Raw genomic sequence first — 19,476 nt, 5'->3', positions numbered from 1 at the left:
GGTGTCATCATCTGCTATCTTACACTGTCTCTTTTTAGAACCTGTGATGTCATTCAGTCCTTGCATGGTGTCTGTCTGGGTCTCTGGTTTGGATCGCTATTGGTCTTTGGCTGTCTGAATGGCTCTGCGAAGGTCATTCTTGGATTCCTTACATTTGAGTGGATCTTCTGATCTGAAAGCCTCAGGCCTGGGTTTTCAGCAGGTTCTGTATGTTGATTAGATTAGATTAGACTTACAGTGTGGAAACAGGCCCTTCGGCCCAACAAGTCCACACCGACCCGCCGAAGCGCAACCCACCCATACCCCTACATTTACCCCTTATCTAACACTACGGGCAATTTAGCATGGCCAATTCACCTGACCCGCACATCTTTGGACAGTGGGAGGAAACCGGAGCACCCGGAGGAAACCCACGCAGACACGGGGAGAACATGCAAACTCCACACAGTCAGTCGCCTGAGTCGGGAATTGAACCCGGGTCTCTGGTGCTGTGAGACAGCAGTGCTAACCACTGTGCCACCGTGCCGCCCTATTCTTGATTCATCCAGGATTTCCTTCTGGAGAACACCCAGATTGACTTCCTCGGTATGCAGTCCTCCACATACTTGCTGATAAAGTCTGATGGTGGTGGCGTACTTGTCCAAGGTACCTGTGGACTGTTTGAACATGGCCCAAATCAGCCGATTTCAGACAGCACCAGAGTTGATCCTCTGCCTGCTCCAATGAGCAGTGGACCTGTATCTGTGGCGGTGTCTCCTGCTTGAGCTTTTGTCTGTAAGCCGGGAGAAGAAACATGGCATTGTGGTTGGAGTTCCCAAAACAAGGGCGGGGATGGAGCGGTAGGCATCACAGGATTGTAGCATTGGTGTAAAATGTTCAGGCCCCTTGTGGGGCAAGTATGTTCTGATGGTACTTGGGTTACACCTTCCATAGATTGGCTTGATTGAAGTCACCAGTTACAATAAACAGGGCCTTGGGTGTTCCATCTCCAGAGATACAGCAAATGAATCTGTGGCTGAGGAACTGGTACATGGGAGAAGGATTTACATTTTTAGATCATTGGAATCTCTTCTGGGGTAAAAGTGACCTGTTCATGAAGGACGAATTGTACCTGAATTGGAATGAGACTAATATACAGCTCGAGCTGCTCAGGAGGATATAAACTAGTGAGGTCGGAGTGTGAGACCCAGGGAGATAGTGAGGAATGAGATCAATCTGAGACTGGTACAGTTGGGACCAGAAGCGAGTCAAACAGTCAAGGCAGGAAGGAACAAAAGCAGAGAAGAAGGTACGACTGAAAAATTAAACTGCGTTTATTTCAGTGCAAGAGGCCTAACAGGGAAGGCAGATGAGCCCAGGACATGGTTAGGAACTGTGGTAACATAGCAATTACAGAAACCTGGCTCAGGGATGGACAGGACTGGCAGCTTAATGTTCCAGGATACAAATGCTATAGGAAGGACAGAAAAGGGGCAAGAGAGGCGAGGGAATGGTGTGTTTGATAAGGGATAGCATTACAGCTGTACTTAGGAAAGATATATTTGGGAATACATCAATGGAAGTTATTTGGGTGGAACTGAGAAATAAGAAAGGGATGATCACTTTATTGGGATTGTTATAGACACCCTCATAGTCAGCAGGAAATTGAGAAACAAATTTGTAAGGAGATATCAATTATCTGCAAGAATAATAGGGTGTTATGGTAAGGGATTTTAACTTTCCAAACATAGACTGGGACTGCCATAGCGTTAAGGGTTTAGATGGAGAGAATCTGTTAAGTGTGTATAAGAAAATGTTCTGATTCAGTATGTGGATGTGCCTATTAGAGACGGTGCAAAACTTGACCTACTCTTGGGAAATAAGACAGGTGACTGAGGTGTCAGTGGGGGAAGCACTTTGGGGCCAGGGACCATAATTCTATTAGTTTTAAAATAGTGATGGAAAAGGATAGACTGGATCTAAATGCTGAAGTTCTAAGTTGGAGGAAGGCTAATTTTGACAGTATTAGGCAAGAACTTTCAAAAGTTGATTGGGACAGATATTCTCAGGTAAAGGGATACCTGGAAAATGGGAACCCTTTTCAGAAATGAGATGATGAGAGCCCAGAGACAGTATATTCCTGTTAGGGTGAAAGGAAAGGCTAGTAAGTGTAGAGAATGCTGGATAACTAGAGAAATTGAGGTTTTAGTTAAGAAAAAGAAGGAAGGACATGTCAGATATAGACAGGAGAGATCAAGTGAATCCTTAGAGTATAAAGGCAGTAGGAGTAACTTCAGAGGGAAATCAGGAGGGGAAAACGGTGACATGAGCTAGCTTTGGAAAATAGGGTTAAGGAAAATCCAAAGGGCTTTTATAAATACATAAGGACAAAAGAGTAACGAGGGAGAGAACAGGGCCCCTCAAAGAACAGCAAGGTAGCCTATGTGTGGAGCCGCAGGAGATGGGGTAGATGCTAAATGAGTGTTTTGCATCAGTGTTTACTGTGCAGAAGGAGATGGAAGATATAGAATTTGGGGAAATAGATGGTGACATCTTGAAAAATGTCCATTTAACAGAGGTGGTGGTACTGGATGTCTTGAAACAAACAGAAGTGGATAACTGCCCAGCATCTAATCAGGTGTACCTTAGAACTCTGGGAAGCTCAGCCCCTTGCTGAGATTCTAGGCCATTCAAGGATTGCTGGGCCCCTTGCTGAAATACTTGTATCATCAATAGCACAGGTGAGGTGCTGGAAGACTGGAGATTGGCTAATGTGGTATCACTATTTAAGAAAGGTGATAAGGAAAAGCCAGGGAACTATAGGTCAGTGACCCTGACGTCAGTGAGTAAGTTGTTGGATGGAATCCTGAGGGACAGGATTTACACGTATGTGGAAAAGCAAGGACTGATTAGGGATAGTCAGCATGGCTTTGTGCATGAGAAATCATGTCTCTCAAACTGGATTGCATTTTCTGAAGATGTAATGAAGTGGATTGATGAGGACAAAGCTCATCTATATGGACTTCTGTAAGGCATTCAACAAGGTTCCCCACGGGAGACTGGTTAGATCTCATGGAATACAGGGAGAACTAGCCATTTGGATACAGAACTGGCTCGATGTAGAAGACAGAGGGTGGTAGGGGAGGTTGCTTTTCAGACTGGAGGCCTGTGACCATGGAGTGCCACAAGGATCAGTGCTGGATCCACTACTTTTCATTATTTATATAAATGATTTGAAGATGAACATAGGATAAACATAGCAGATGACACCAAAATTGGAGGTGGAGTGGACAACCAAGAACACTATCTCAGAGTACAATGAGATCTTGATCAAATGGATCAGTGGGCTGCAGAGTGGCAGATGGTGTTTAATTTAGATGTATGCAAGGCGCTGCATTATGGAAAAGCAAATCTTAGCAGGACTTATACACTTAATGGTAAGGTCCTGGGGAGTGTTGCTGAATAAAGAGACCTTGGATTGCAGGTTCATAGTTCCTTGAAAATAGAGTCACAGGTAGACAGGATTGTGCATTTAGGAGGTTCGACACTTGTTCTACCAAATGGCTTATAGTCCAACAGGTTTAATTGGAAGCACTAGCTTTCAGAGCACTGCTCCTTCATCAGGCAGTTGTGCAGTATAAGATTGTAAGGCACAGAATTTATAACAAAAGTTTACAGTGTGAATTATATAATTTCAGTTACATCACACTGTAAACTTTTGCTATAAATTCTGTGTCTTACAATCTTATGCTCCACAACCACCTGATGAAGGAGCAGCGTCCTGAAAGCTAGTGCTTCCAATTAAACCTATTGGACTATAACCTGGTGTTGTGTAATTTTTAACTTTGAGCACCCCAGTCCAACATCGGCATCTTCAAATCATGTCTGCCAAATAGTGCAGAGCATCTCAAAAGAGATCCAAGCTGTGGAAATATTGCTTTAGTAGATCTGTTCTAACACTTTTTGTGTGACACCATGGCATTTAACATGTCCAAGCTGTACACATACGCTGTGTAGTGTACCTGAAATACCTAGTCTGGATATGTTTACAACATCTCAGTAACTGCAAACTCAATCTTCAGTTCACAGTGAGTGTCATCTAGTAGCCAACCCTTGATTTAGTAGGATGACTAATATAAAGAAGATACTATGACTGCTTCCAGGATATCAGGTACTGTTCTGCAGGATCTGCTTTCTATGGCCAGTGAAAACCCAAGAAAGAGTGCTGTACATGGCAGAATTAGCATATCACACTAAGAATGTGTATTGGTTAGAGCAGGTGGAGAAATAGTTAAGTTTTGAGTTTGGTGAAACAAGAGGTTCAATTGACCATGACTCAGATCAGATAAGAACTTGCAGTTAACAATGGGGTGCTGCAGGCAATGGTAATGTGTTAACAAGGTGGAAAAGCATTCATTATGGAGAGCCATTGAACAAGATGAAGCAGCATTCAGTATGTAAAGTTAGTCAGCAAGGTGAAAAGCCTTCATTACGTGAAGCCAGTAATTCATTGTGTAACAGCAGATGGCTTAATCTTTACTATTGACACTCACTGATTGTAATAGTCATCCAATTAATATGTATGCTGCTTTATCTGGATGTTCCTCCCTGTAAGTGACTATATAATTCCTTAAGAAACTGCTGTTCCAGAGAAGACCAAGAACTCATGTTTCTGTGCATATGGACGATCGTTCTCTCTCCCTCCAGGGCCGGGAATAAAGATGAAGGAGGTAAAACTATACTGTGCCTCTGAGCATTTTGCTTCGACTGGGTGGTGGTGGTGATGGTGGTTGGGGGGTGGTGGTGGTGGTGGTTGGGGGGGGGGGGGGGGGCAGGACAAAACACCTGTAAAGCAATAAATGTGCAGTCATTTCCTTCATCATGGGGAGAACAGCAACCCTAGAAGAGCTAGACGCTTTCTCAGCATGCTTTGTATCTAGTGAAAAATAATTAAATGTATTTAGCTCTCAACGAAGCAAGGGGGCCTCAGTGTTCTCCTTCATACAGTGATGGCTGCAAACTGTAAGCTGTTACAATTAACATACAACCAGCCTGGACGGAGCAAGATGCATGAAATTTCACTGTCACAGTCACCTTTATAATCAGTGTTAACATGCTCCTTGCCCTGCTCTTGTAGTTATGGCTACAGCAGCTCCTACGTTTCAGTGAGTACATTATCACTGAAACACAAAGGTCTCAAACATTGTTTCTTGGTCAAGCTCACGTAGAATAAATCCCCGGTTGAATAGAAATAGTTGGGATCCCCTTCTCACCATCTCTTTCCTTCCTCTTCCACAAACTTGTCCTGCTAGGTGTTACCTCTGTTCATTCTCCAAGTCTTGCTGTCATCAAAGGGGAAAGCCTGCAAATGCATTTATGTTCAAGCTTAACTGATTTGTTCAGAATTCTTGAAGTTAACAAAAAGTCCATAAGTACCCGCCAGGCCACTCTTGTCGATCTTTGCAACTTGAAATAATAATACAAAATGCCAAACTCTTGTGGAATTGAAGCAAAAGAAAAAGAAAATCAACCAGCCTATTAAAATAGAGTCAGATGATCCCTTTAAATCCACTGCTTAGCAGGTTGGAAGGCTTCAGTTATATGCGGTTATAAGAATGCATTAGCTGGAGCATTAAGTGCCAAAATGACAGCATGGACACAAAATCAACATTCCATGCTTCACTCCATAAGTAGATCCTTGCTGCAGACATCATTTCGCTGGTCTGAGAATAATCAAAATCCCCAAAACAGGTACAACAAGTCCAAAGTCTTGTGTTCAGCAGGAAGATACGGCAATGAAAAGTCAGCATCTGCAGCAACACTCGTCAGTCTGACCCAAATGATTTTCAGAGAACAATAAGTTTTAATTTAAGTAGCCAGATTTCTTTGCCTCTTCCCTGAAAGTAGCTCTATTATTCAAAACCCAATTCTACACACTAAGACAATTATTTTGTGGTATGATAGCTTAATCTATAATGGAGTATTTCAGCTTCATTAACCATGGTGAAAAGACCTAAATTTACAAGACATGCAAGCTCAGGATGTTATCCTCTATGATTTCCATTGTATCAAGTATGAAAGCAATTTCTTACCTAATCCAGATGCATAAATAGCTTTAACAGATTTCTTCATTTTTTGCAGCACACCACGATCTACATCCAATGCCTAAATATAAAAAAAACCACATGAGAGAAAGCAAAACATTTAAGAGGAAAAGACAATTGAAAAATCTAAACCAACTTATTTTATACCATTTATTAATTAATTTCAATAATTGGGACAGTTATTAACAGTTGGGAAAATTGCAACCCCCCCGCACCCAATATATACGGTCTTCCACTCTTACCACATAGCTTCCCTTTCATTCTTTTCCTACTTTCACCTCCTTAAATCTTATTATATTTCTAACCTTTCTTTCCTCAAGAGATCTTCAACCAAAAATATTTATTCTTTTTTACACAGAGGCTGCCTGATATGCTGAGTATTCCCTGCAGTTTCTATTTCAATTTCAAATTTAACCAACACAAACAAGGTGGCAGCGGAGTAGCAGTGCAACATGAGAGCTCCTGCCCAGAGCTCAGCTGCTCTATTCGCTTTTACTTTTTTTCTTTCATTGTATTCTTTTCTTACTTTAATCTACTTACCTACCGTGGAGAACGAGTTTGTGCAGCATGGAGGAGAACAGTGCAAAGGAGAGTGAGCCCAGAGCATGGAAGATCGAACCAATGTGGGGTAAATGAGCCCAATGTGATGGCCAGAGTTGTTCCATGGCATCTGCATTGGCATCAAGAGAAGGCAGCCTGAGGCGGTGGCAAGAGCAGGCATTCTGAAGACTGCTCAGTCATGGAGGTAGCAGCGATGACAGCATCGCAGCTTCAACAGATTCAGTGCGTGGCTACAGTCAGCAACCCGGAATAGGTACTTTGGTGGTCAGCAGCATTGATTGCAGTTCATTGATGTCTGGAGCATGACAGCGACTTGGGACCTGGAGATTGAGTCCAATATGAGAAAAGGGAGCCCAACTTGGCTGTGAGGGATGTGCCCCAGCATCTACAGCAGCGGCGAGAGCAGACAGCCAAGGTCTCCCGGAGAGTGGAGCAGAAGAGATCAAGCCCTTGAAGGTGGTGTGAGCTCAGTGTGGCTAAGCACTTAAGCCAGTTAAACTTTTTACTTTAATTTTTTTTACTTTTCTATCTAAGAAGGACTGTGATGTTTGACCTTTATTTTATTTTTCTACTTTGTACTTAGGTACCTAAGATGGCACTGGAAATGGCAACATTGTATACTTTTCACTGTACTCATACTTCTGCACTTGAGTACACATGACAATAAAAGTCTAATTCTAATTTTAATCTAATCCTAATTCTAAGATTTCAGCATCAATAGTATTTTGCTTTTGTCCCAAAAACTTCACATAGTTTGATCACTGAGTAACTCAATGATACAACATTGCAAAAGAGGCCAGTCAGCCTAACAAGCCTTTCCAGGCTCTTTGAAAAAGTTACCTAATTTGTACCAATTCCATGCTCTTTCCTGCAGAGCTCTACATAAAAATTTCCCATTAAAAATGTTTGTTAAATTCTCAGTTGAACATGTACCAAACATTCTGCTCCTGTACTCCCTTTAAAATTGTAAGTTCAATTTACATTCTCTTTCCATATTCTAAAACAAAAATGAACCACATCACATCACAGCCATGATCATACTGAATGGTGGTGCAGGCTTGAAGGGCTGAATGGCCTAATCCTGCTCATATTTTCTTTGTTTCTACGTCACCAAAACCAAATTTCAACAGCCACATGCATGCTAATTTCTTTGATTTGTTTACCTGTCAACGTTCTCCTCATCCAAGCATAAGGCATTGCTGTATATCATGAAAAACAGTAGTGCTAATGCACTTTTGGGAAGCAACACTATATACTTTAATCTAGTCTTAAAAGTACAATTTATGACTCCATCAGTTACAGTTACATAACTAACTTTGTCTCCATGTCATCACTTTCTCCCTAATGGGACTCAATCGGTTTGCTAAATTCATTGTGTATTACTATATCAAACTTATTTTTAAAATTCATATACACCACAATACTTTTAAACATAAATCTCAATCAAGTTATTTATGATTTATCTTCCTTCTATTGCTCAGTACTTTCTGTCTTAGTAAACTTTCTCATAGTCACTACCACTTTAATGTCATTAGCTTCAAACTTTGCCAAAAGCCTTTCGTGGTACAGTATTGCCTCAAATCCCACTTGAAAATGTATTTATACTTCACCCTTATCAATTCTCTCTGCTGTTTCAAAAACATCAACTGAATTAGTCAAAAATGATGATCATTCAACAAATCCACGCTAGGCCTATTTTTGTTAACCAATGTTTTTTTTCCAACAACCCCCTCCAGCAAGTTCCATTCAATTCTGTTCCAGGCTGCCAAAGGTTCAGCACCACTGATGTCAGACTGACCAATCAATAATTATCTCTCTCATTCTTGAGGAGAGTTGTGGTATTTGCAACTTGCTAGTTCGCTAGTCACATATCTAAGAAGAATTGGAAGATTGCAGGTAGAACATCAGCAAATTCCATCCTTAATTCCCTCTGCAAGTATATCATTCATCTGGACCAGATGGCTTTCCTATTTTGAATGCTCTATTCTTTTCAATATCTCTATCTATTTTGATGCTGTTCAATTTCTCTGCTTTATCATTTGTGACATTAGGAGCATGTTCCTCTTTAACGAAGAGAATCACAAAATACTCATTTAGCGTCTCAGCAATGCCTTCTACCTCCAATGAGGAACTCCTTTATAAACACAAAAAGAAATCAAGTTACCAGTTCCCAACTTTACTATGAGGATCCATCACAATTTAGGATCTTCCCAATTCAAACAGAAAAATAAGCACAGATTAATATGAATTCCAAAGACTGTTTTTAGAAGGATAGTGACAATGTTTGTTCACTTAAAAAAAATTCATTTGAAGAGAAACACAAAGACAGTGGATGCCTAGTACCTTAACATCAGCTCAAGAAACTCTACAGTTCTAAAAAGAGATGAGAAAGTTCTTGTATCAAAATTAAGCATTAAATTTATTAGCTCAATTTTGATGCAGATACTCTTTTGCAAGACCAGTAATAAAACTATAGGCACTGACAGAAGGACAGAAAGATCCTATTCTAGCTAAACAATTATTTATTCCCAATTACCCATCAATAACCTTAAAGAGGAGTCTCATTTTCAGAGGCGAACTCGTGGAATTTCAGTTTTCTGTTATATACTGAACACTAATAGCATGGGGTTTTTGTCTCTGGAGGGGGTGTTTATTGGGCCTGGTAGCTGCATGATATAGAAAACTGTGTTGTAAATCAGCACATATGTTCTTAAAATGGCAGATAATGGAATATCTGGAAATGCTGAAAAATCAAAATTAAATTTGCCTATAAAGACTTATCTAACCAAAATACTCTTAGCAGTGTTGAGAGATTAGCAATATGGACTAACACAGGGATAACTCCTTTATTATTTGGTAGACTTGGATACTGATTTAAAACAGGCATGCTGTTTGAATATTTACTTTTTTCTCAACATTTTTGGCTTGGAGCTGTGAACTATGAACTGAAGATGACATTTGGACTATGACTAGCAGCTTGTATAAAAAAAAGATATTTTCTTATGAGGCCAGATCTGAAAACTAATTGTAGGGTGATTCTTGTTAAAAAGTGCTCTATAGATGCTTTGACTCTGGAGATGCCTTATGGTTAAGCAGTTGGCAGATGTTGAATGTAAAGTGGAACCTCATGAGAAGATAGTCAATCTAGTAGGGAAGAGGCCAAAGTTTGAACTGTGTTTAAGTTGGAATAATTGTGCCTGTGAAAACTACAGGACAGAGGTTTGATTGTTCCCTGATTGCCCTCTCATTGTCAACTTGCTGAAACTTCAGATGCTAAAATGTTCGTTAGAAGAATTAAATGAATATCCCTGAGCCTACTAGTAGCTTTTTGCATGCATCAGAAACCAAGATGTAATCCAACATGCCAGTGATGTTACAGATGATGGAGACTGCCTAAGTGAACTGGTCAGTTACATCTAATGTATTTTTCCCTTTTGGTTTATCTTTTAACTGCATCTGTTTGTCTATCTTTCCTTGGTGAGATAGTGGTGGCTACAATTCAAGAGAATTGCATTTAAATCTTAGAATTTAATTACAGTGGAACCTCAATTATCTGTATTTCAGATTATCGGAAGAAGATTTCAAAGTCCCACAAAAACATTACATCCAAGAGCTTAGTGCATTTGATTTACCTGTACTGAAGAATATGTGAAAACGCTGGCAATAACAAAGAAACATAAACATCAGCAACTGGATATTTCTTAGGTAAGGGTTATTATATAGCCCTTAGCAAAAGCAAATGTTTTACAGTATTCCTGTCACTTTACCAAGCCATTCATGAAAAAATGGCAAAGAACATATGCGCATGCACGAGGCGGTGCTTCTGTCTTTCTATCACAAGACTAACTGACAAATGCTCTTGTGATTGTAGAAGCTGTTCGGGACCTTGTTTAATACTGTCTTCACCACTCCTTTCCAAATGTTAACTAACGCTGCATTTTTAAAAGGTTTCCTTGTCTTATCATTGCTTTATTTTCGTCATTATGTGAAATCTGTGTCCTCTTGAGCTCAATACATTAAAATGATAGATTTAAACAAATTCTCAGGTAGAGCATAGCATTAGATCAGCATGACTTCCTTTCTTTAAGGCAAAAGCGATTATCTGAAATATCAATTATCCAAATGAAATAGTGCCCGCCCATCTCGTTCAGATAATTGAGGTTCCTCTGTATATTACCTACTGTTGAACTTTGCTCAGCTAAAGTTACCATATTGTTAGTAAATTGTTAATCGTTTGAGCTCTAAACCCAGTGTCTAGTCTCGACTGTTCACAAAACCTGGTACTGATTATTCAAAATATCTGGTTAGAAATCACTGAGGTCAATTTTGAGGATCACTGAGCATTTTAATTTTACAATACTACAAGTACAGGCATTGGGGACGGGGGAGCGGGGAAGCTGTATTGCTTTACCTGTCTCCATACTGAACATTGTCCAAGCCATCAACTTGTAGTCATTAAGTTAGGTATTAAAATTCAAAGTAAGCAACTACTTATACTACATCAAAAAAGGATGTTGATTGGTTAGCAAATCGGCTCAAAGCTTGGTCAAGGCTTGCCATTATAAAAACATCACTATAGGACATCAGTAGAATAAAAACATGCTATGCTTTGTTTAGTTCCATCTACAATACTTTAGTGAAGATTAACTTTTCAATGGAAGCAAAAGCACTATTTGATATGCCTAGGTATCCAAACTGCATGAAATTTGACATCCAAGTTTTACACTACTCGTTCGAATGATCGACAGTATAAGTGAACCATAAAACCATAGAAATGTTACAGGACAAAATGGCCATTAAACCCAGTGCGACTTCATCACCTGAATAAACTATCCTCCCAATAAAATCTCACATATCGGCATCTGATGCATAGCTTTGCAGGTCATCCAATCTTTCTTCATACCCGCAATTTTCAAGACCTGGCAATGTTATTGAAGGACTGATCATTGCAGTCTGAAGAGCAATTATCCAAACAGTAATATGGTGACAAAAATTGCACTCAGAAATTCAGCTATGACCCAACAGTGTTTTATATTGTTCCAGCACCGTACCCTGGGTTGCACATTCAATGTCTCATCCATCAAAGGAAAGCGGTATACGTGCCTTCGAGAGAACGGCATTGCAGTGATAATGTTCCTACCTCTGAGCCATGAGGCCTTGGTTCAAGACACACTTCTTCCAATGGTGAGTAACAACAACTCTGAAGAGGATTTTGATTAAAACAGGATACGGATCAACATTCCCATATGTCTTATGGGACCTTATTAACCTGTTCTGTCACCTTTACGAACCTATGGACATGGATTCCAATGTATCCCTTTTCTTTAGCCCTCACACTATCCCCCTGTCTATTGGGTATTCCCTTGTTTTCCTTTCCATATCCGAATGTTTAGCACTTAGACTTATCCAGATTGAAGTCCATTTCCCACTTTTTGTCCACTCAACAAATCACTGAGATCTTCCTCAATAGAGTTTAGAAGATGAGAGGGAGCTTTTTTTTTGAATGGGGGATTGATATGGTAGTCTAGAACCAGAGGAGGAATTTATTCTCTCACAGGTTAGTCAATTTGTGGAATTCTTTACAAGAGGTGATTGTAGGTACTGGGTCACTGACAATTGCCAAGACTAAAAGAGACCGATTTTTAAACAGTAATAGAATCCAGAGTTATAGGGGAAAGGCAGGAAAATGGAATGGAGGATTGTCAGATCAGCCATGATCTCACTGAATCGCAAATAGCTTACTTCTGCTCCTAAATCTTTAGTGTCCAATAAGGTCATAGAGTCATAGAACCCCCTACAGTACAGAAGGAGGCCATTCCGTCCATAGAATCCACACCCAAAGAGCATCCCACCCAGACCCAGCCCCAGCCCCCATCATATCCCTTAACACCATATTTACCATTGCTAGCCTGCACATCCCGGAATGCTAGACAATTTCACATGACCAATTCATCTAATTTGCATATTTTTGAACTATGGGAGGAAGCTGGAACATCACGAGGAAACACGCACAGAAAAGGGGTGAACATGCAAACTCCACACAGACAGTTGTCCGAGGCTGTAATGAAACCCGGGTCCCTGGTGCTGTGAGGTAGTATTGTTAACCACTGAGCCACTGTGCCACCCTTTATCAGGTTATATAAACTATACAGCCAACTTTGTGTTGTCTGTAAATTTCCCAACGATGGCTCTCATATTTAATCTAAATTAATATGTATCTAAACTGGATGTAGGTTTGCTCGCTGAGCTGGAAGGTTCATTTCCAGACATTTTGTCACCCTATTAGGTAACATCTTCAGTGGGCCTCAGGTGAAGAACTGTACATGATTCTTGCTTTCTATTTATATGTTTGAGTTTCTTTAGGTTGGTGATGTCATTTCCTGTGATGTCACTTCCTGTTCTTTTTCTCAGGGAGTGGTAGATGGGGTCTAATTCGATGTGTTTGTTGAGAGTGTTTTGATTGGAATACCATGCTTCTAGGAATTCTCGTGCATATCTCTGTTTAGCTTGTCCTTCCTCATCTCTATCCTTACTTAACTCCGAGCTATGAAATGGGAGTTGAACTCTAGTCTTTGGGGCATTAGACCCAGCCTTTGGATCACTCCTGTAACACAATCACTATGCTACCATTCCTTTAGGAATTTAATACTAGGTTAATCATTCTTGTATATGAATTTCAACTATAATCAGCAAAACAGCTAATGCTGATTTATCTTGACACTAATGCAATAATTTTAAGGATGTTGAACATTTCATTAAGAAACTATATATTGACTGTATCAAACGTAGGTAACCTTAACAACAAATACTTTTTTTATTAATTTTTGGTATTTTCTTGTTTAAATTTGTGACCATTTTTGTTTGTAGTAAAAAAGCTACCAGTGCCCAAATTGCTGTCTGTCTTTGATAACACAAGAAAAAGAATTCATTCACTCAATATTTGGGTATTCTGAGTGTTAACGAGTATTCAATCAAGACTGGGTGATATGACTGTGAAACCATTGTCGATTATCAGAAAAACCATGAGAAGGTAGCTGTCCTTACTTGGTCTAGTCTCCATGTGACTCCAGATTCACAGTAAAGTGATTGACTCTTAAATATCCCCAGAACAAATTAGAGATGGGCAATAAACAATGGCCTAGCCAGGGACATCCACATCCTGTGCAAAAAATCAAAATAAAGTACAGGATAGTTTGGTAAACTTCATCATATACTTGTAGATTCAAGTTGAGGTGGAAAAGTTCTTCAATGAAAAATTAAGCAGAGGTTAAATGATTTGTCTGGTTTCCTGACATCCATTTATTGATATTTTGAACTGCGATTTTCTTACAATTGGGCACATTTTGTTTTAAAAGTGAAAGATAATCTACATCAAAATTACCAGCACTCAATGCAAACTACCAGGATTTTATATAGTTATATTATATATAAACACCAAAGTTTAATTATGCACTTCTTCTCTATAATATCAAAGAATTCTGGTGTCCTCCATGAGACAAACTGCATCAGCCAGCTTTTAGTCCAATTCCCAGGGAAATCAAAATGCTTTGGAATCTGGTTACTTGCTTATATTTTGTAATAAAGCACGTTTTATCCAAATAAAGTGAAAACATCTACTTAAAGTCACTGCAGATAAAGTCAAATTTTGGTTGACTCCAGAATTTCTGATACTCTTAACCTTTCTGGACTTTGCCTCCATGGCACCATCTCTGCACATGTAATTCCAGTCTTTCCTTGCTCCTTCCAACACCCAATTTTACAGTATCTGTAGATTTGCAGCATTCAAGGAAAATAGAACTCATTTTTGTACTTGCTTCTTCCTCCCCTCCTATTCCAATTTTTAAAAAATGGGTCACTGCAGTGATGCTTTAAATCTAATATTTGTACAAGATTCCTTGGTGATAGTACAACTGGATATAGAAAACTCAAGATATTAGTGGTGTTAACTCCCAAAATAAACAGTAAACCATAAATTAGTTTTACTCTCAGACTCAACAAATAATCTCGTGTAAAAGCATATTTAGTTGTAAGTAAATGTGTAAAACATTATTAGAATAAAACACTGATGTTACAAAGGATCTACCAATGACAGGAAAATATACTTGCCAGTTGGAATTTTTGAAATTTTGATTTAAAGAACAATGTATCTGAAAGGATAATTGAAACCAATTAATTTCTATTACACACATTAAACTAAAGTAAATTTGCCAGTTAGAATTATTACCCAAATTTATATCAGATGTCTACAAAACAGTAGACATCTGATGATATAACTGACAGTAGGCATCTGATGTCTGCAAAACTAATGGGACTAGTTGACATGCATGCATTCTCTCAGTCCTGTTTTTAAAATGTAATATTCATGGCTGATTAAAACACTACACTGAAATTATGCATGGAAATTTGTCCAATAAGCAAATGCTGTTGAATTCAGCTATAATCTGTCAAACATTGTGTTAAATCTGAAATACAGATTGGAAAATGCATTTTATTTTCAATTTTACCAATATTTTCACTTCCTGTGGGCAAGTGCAACCACTACCACTAAATGACTAATTGTTGACAGGAGAGTAGAATCAACCAAAATGATCTATATTACAATTTGAATTTTCCCTTTCTGCCAATTGTCCAAATTTTATTAATCCTCCAAATTCAGAATAAGTTGTGATTTCTTTAGGTCAGCAGCGTATCTAAAGAACTTAAGGCGAGTATTGTTTAGCGTCTTGCAATGAACTTAAATTAGGTATGTTTACTGAACAGTCCTTTTCTTGTACTACCAATTTTTCTTCTGAAAAGTGAATGAGTGTGGATTGGAGTCATGCCTAGTTCAAAGGAAGATAACTGATTATTATTGCTGAAAGTCATTATTGCAGGAGTCCTTTGCCCAACAATCTTGAGCTGCCTCATCAATGACCTTCCCTCCAATATAAAATTAGAAGTGGGGATGTTTGCTGATAATTACAAATGATGCTCAGCAATGTGCGACTCCTCAGATTAAGAAGCAGTTCAAGTCTAGATGTAGCAAGAGTTTGACAACGTCCAGATTTGGGGTGACAAGCAGCAAGTAATATCTGTGCCACACAAAACCCCAGTGTAATGTCCAACTTTAACAACAGAATCTGAGCATCACTGAATCACCCACTATCAACACCTGGGGGCTCATCGCTGACCAGAAACTGAACTAGATTCATGATATAAATACGATGGCTACAAAAGTAGGTTGGAGGGTAGAAATCCTGCAATATGCAACATAGTTCCTGATTTGCCAAAGCCTGTTCAATCTCCTACAATATGCCAATCAGGAGTGTGGAAATACTCTCCACTTGCCTGGACGAATGCAGTTCCAATAATATCCAAGCAGCTCTTTCAATTGCCACTACTTCTGCAAACAGTCACTCCATCCACAACTGACACATAGTAGAAGGGTATACCATATGCAAGAGGCACTGCAAAAATGTACCAAGGTTTTGAGAAAGCACCTTCTAAACTCTCAACAACTACCATCTAGAAGGACAAAGGCAGCAGATGCATGGGAACACCACTATCTGCAACTGTTCCTCTAGGGCACACACCATCCCAATTTGGAAATATAATCATCATTCCTTTATCTTGGTTCAAAATCTTAGAATTGTCCTCCTGACAGGACTGTTAGGTATACCTGAACACCTGTACCAGTTCAAAGAGGCAGCTCATCACCACTTTCTCAAGGGTGAAGAAGGACAATAATAAGTAATGGCCTAGCTAGTGAAGCCCACATCCCTGAATATAATATTTACAGCACAAGAATTTATTAAAAAGATTTGTAGAGCTACCATGTTACTCCAGAAAAGACTTTTTTTAAAAACTGTTAAGCACTTGCAAAATTATTTTAAAAATTCTACAATTGTTTCCATAAATTCATAAATTTGCATTAACATTATGCAGTATAATTTTAAACAGTAATTCCAAAATGAGAAACTGCTGCACGACATACAACTGATGGCAGAAGCTGCTGTTAACAATTCAGTCAGGCACTGTTAGTGGGTAAGGAATAGCAACTAGATATCTAAATACTTCTCCTGATTCAGCCACAAGGAATGCAAATGATCTTGAATTGAGCAGCATTTCTTCCGTATTCACTCCACATTGACGTTTTTTGAGCAGTGACATTTTCTCTTGCCCTCTAAATTAATCACTTCTTCAAAATTTTAATAATTAATGAGGGAAATAAATTGCGGAAAGAGAATTAGATTGAATATGTTTTTGCATACTTTTGCCTTGACATGATTTGTCATAACATAAACTTCACAGGAAATGTCTGTGAACTTGGTTCAATCAATCAACATTGTTTCTTCTCTTCTACTCTCGCCTGAAAATAATAAAATCTTGTGTTAGGGATCTGCACAGATGCAGATATTGGCCCAGGTATTCCTATCTCAGTGGTAGTTACCCAAAGTGTTTTTAATCCTTAATTCCCTAGAGTCATCTGCATCAGGAATTTTGCATAGTCCTACGTGCAACTTAAGTCTACTTTGCTCTTAATACAAGGGGGTCATTGGAACATCTGGGGTAGTAATTTGTATACACAGAGCACAAAAATAGGAGTGAACTGAAAGTTTTGAACAATTGGCGGACTTTGCATTCAGGAATTCATAACAGAAGGTACTCCTCAAATGGAAGTATTGTTAGAGAATGGACAACTGGTATTGTCTCAATGTCGATTTCAAGCATAACAATTTGTAATGCGCATGTGCAAAAATTGTCTTAACATAAAATTGGACTCCTGCTCCCAAGCCTAGAACTTGAGCATATCTCCTAGTTTTAACTACAGATTTGGCTCAAATTGGCCAATGTAGGCTCGTCACAATATCCATTTCAAAACTGGACCTGCTCTAATGGATGTCAAGCACAGCAAGAGTTGTTGAGTAAAAAGTGAGGTCTGCAGATACTGGAGATCACAGCTGAAAATGTGTTGCTGGTTAAAGCACAGCAGGTCAGGCAGCATCCAAGGAACAGGAAATTCGACGTTTCGGGCCAGAGCCCTTCATCAGGATGAAGGGCTCTGGCCTGAAACAGCAAGAGTTGTTCCCAACAATGCTCAATTTTAACAAGTTCAGTGAATATCCAGTGGTATAAGCCACATCTCAATGGCCACCAAAATTACAAGATGTATCTGTTGTGTTAGAGGTAGATGCAAGTCAATAAGCTGATCATTTTCCTTCCATTATTGGTGAGTGAACTATTCAAGATCAAGTACTATCTGATAGAAGGACTACTTGAACAATCAGGTCTTGTTGCGTATCCACATTGTCCAATCTGTCACCAGATAATAATCTGCTCTCTTGTTTTCACTACCAAAATGGATGACCTCACATTTATCCAAATTGTACATCATCTACCATTCACCCACTCACTCAAACTGTTCAAATCACATTGAAGCATCTCCTCCTGCATCCCACTCATTGCTCAATCTCTTGCCCAGCTTTGTGGCATCTATAAACTTGGAGATAGTACATTCTGTTCCCTCATCTAAATCATCAACATATATTGTGAATAGCTGGGATCCAACCACTAATGTCTTGGATATCCCACTAGTCACTGCATATCACTTGGAAAAATACTCTTTTATTCTTATTCTTTTTTCATGTCTGCCAACCAGTTCCCAATCCATGTCAGGACACCAGCCCCAATCCTACTTTAATTTAAATGTTAATCCTTTATTTGGGACTTTATCAAAATATTTCTGAAAGTCCAAGTATACAACATCTATTGGTTTCCCCTCATCAACTCTAGCTGTTACATCCTCAAAAAATTTAGTAGATTTGTCAAGCATGATTTCCTTTTGTAAATCCATACTGACTCTGTCCAATTCTGTCACTATTTTCCAAATATTCTACTATTAAATCTTTTATAATGGATTCTAGCATTTTCCTCACCACTGATACAAATGCTGACTGGTCTATAATTCTGTTTTTTTTCTCAACCTTTTCTAAAATAGTGGGGATACATTAGTAACCCTCAAATACAATAGGAACTATTCCAGAGTTATAGAAATGTGAAAGATGACCACTAACCACCCAATATTTCTAGGGCTACTTCCTTAAATACCCTGGGATGTCCATTAGACGGCCTTGGGGACTTATCAGTCTTTCATCCAATCAATTTCCCCAACATTTCCCTCCTAATTCTGATTTTCTTCAGTTCCTCCCTCTCACTCGACCTCATGTTCGCCAATATATTTAGCAAGCTATTGGTGTTTTCCTTTCTGATAAATGGACCAAAATATGTATGTAAATGGTCAGCTCTTTGTTCTCCATTGTAACTTCCCATTTCTGATGTAAATGACCTACATTTTGCTTCACTAACCTTTTTCTCTTCAAGTGCCTATAGAAGCTTTTACAATCAATCAGTTTGTATATTTCCCGCAAACTTATTCACTATGCTTTGTGTTTTTTTTTGTTTAATTATATGCAAATCCTTTACTGAAATTCATAACCAAATTCGAGTAACTAATTTGCTACTACTATATTAAATCATCACAATTTACTTCACTTCTCAAGTACAGTGACAAGTTATCCTGATTGCACTGAAATTTCAATGGCGATAATTTAAAAAGTTCTGATCAGGTTCTCCAGCTCAGCAATAATTTAGCATAATATTTTTACTTGTATTTTGCTATAACTGGCAGGAGAAAGTAACATAACATATTCCCCTCACATCCAGTGCTCCCTCATTATTTTGGTGCCCTTGCTCATTCTTTTGCCTTATTTATAATTCTCTGATAACTTCAATTGCTCATATCATTTCATTTAAATTTAAAGAATTTAAGCTATCCTTTTCTGTATTCTGCCAC

At 38.8% G+C, this 19,476-nt stretch overlaps 1 protein-coding gene across 2 annotated transcripts in view; it reads right to left on the bottom strand.

Moving 5' to 3' along the window:
* asap2a (ArfGAP with SH3 domain, ankyrin repeat and PH domain 2a) overlaps positions 1-19,476 on the bottom strand; it is a 197,836-nt gene that overhangs the window by 127,576 nt on the left and 50,784 nt on the right. For both annotated transcript variants that reach the window (XM_060853322.1, XM_060853332.1), the window contains exon 2: positions 6,072-6,144. In XM_060853322.1, coding sequence (XP_060709305.1) covers positions 6,072-6,144 — 73 coding nt within the window. The remainder of the gene's footprint in view (positions 1-6,071; positions 6,145-19,476) is intronic.

Source organism: Hemiscyllium ocellatum, chromosome 3, assembly GCF_020745735.1.
Source record: "Hemiscyllium ocellatum isolate sHemOce1 chromosome 3, sHemOce1.pat.X.cur, whole genome shotgun sequence".
NCBI lineage: Eukaryota > Metazoa > Chordata > Chondrichthyes > Orectolobiformes > Hemiscylliidae > Hemiscyllium > Hemiscyllium ocellatum.
Note: the sequence above shows the minus strand (reverse complement) of the source record. Positions and strands in the feature narration are given on the sequence as shown.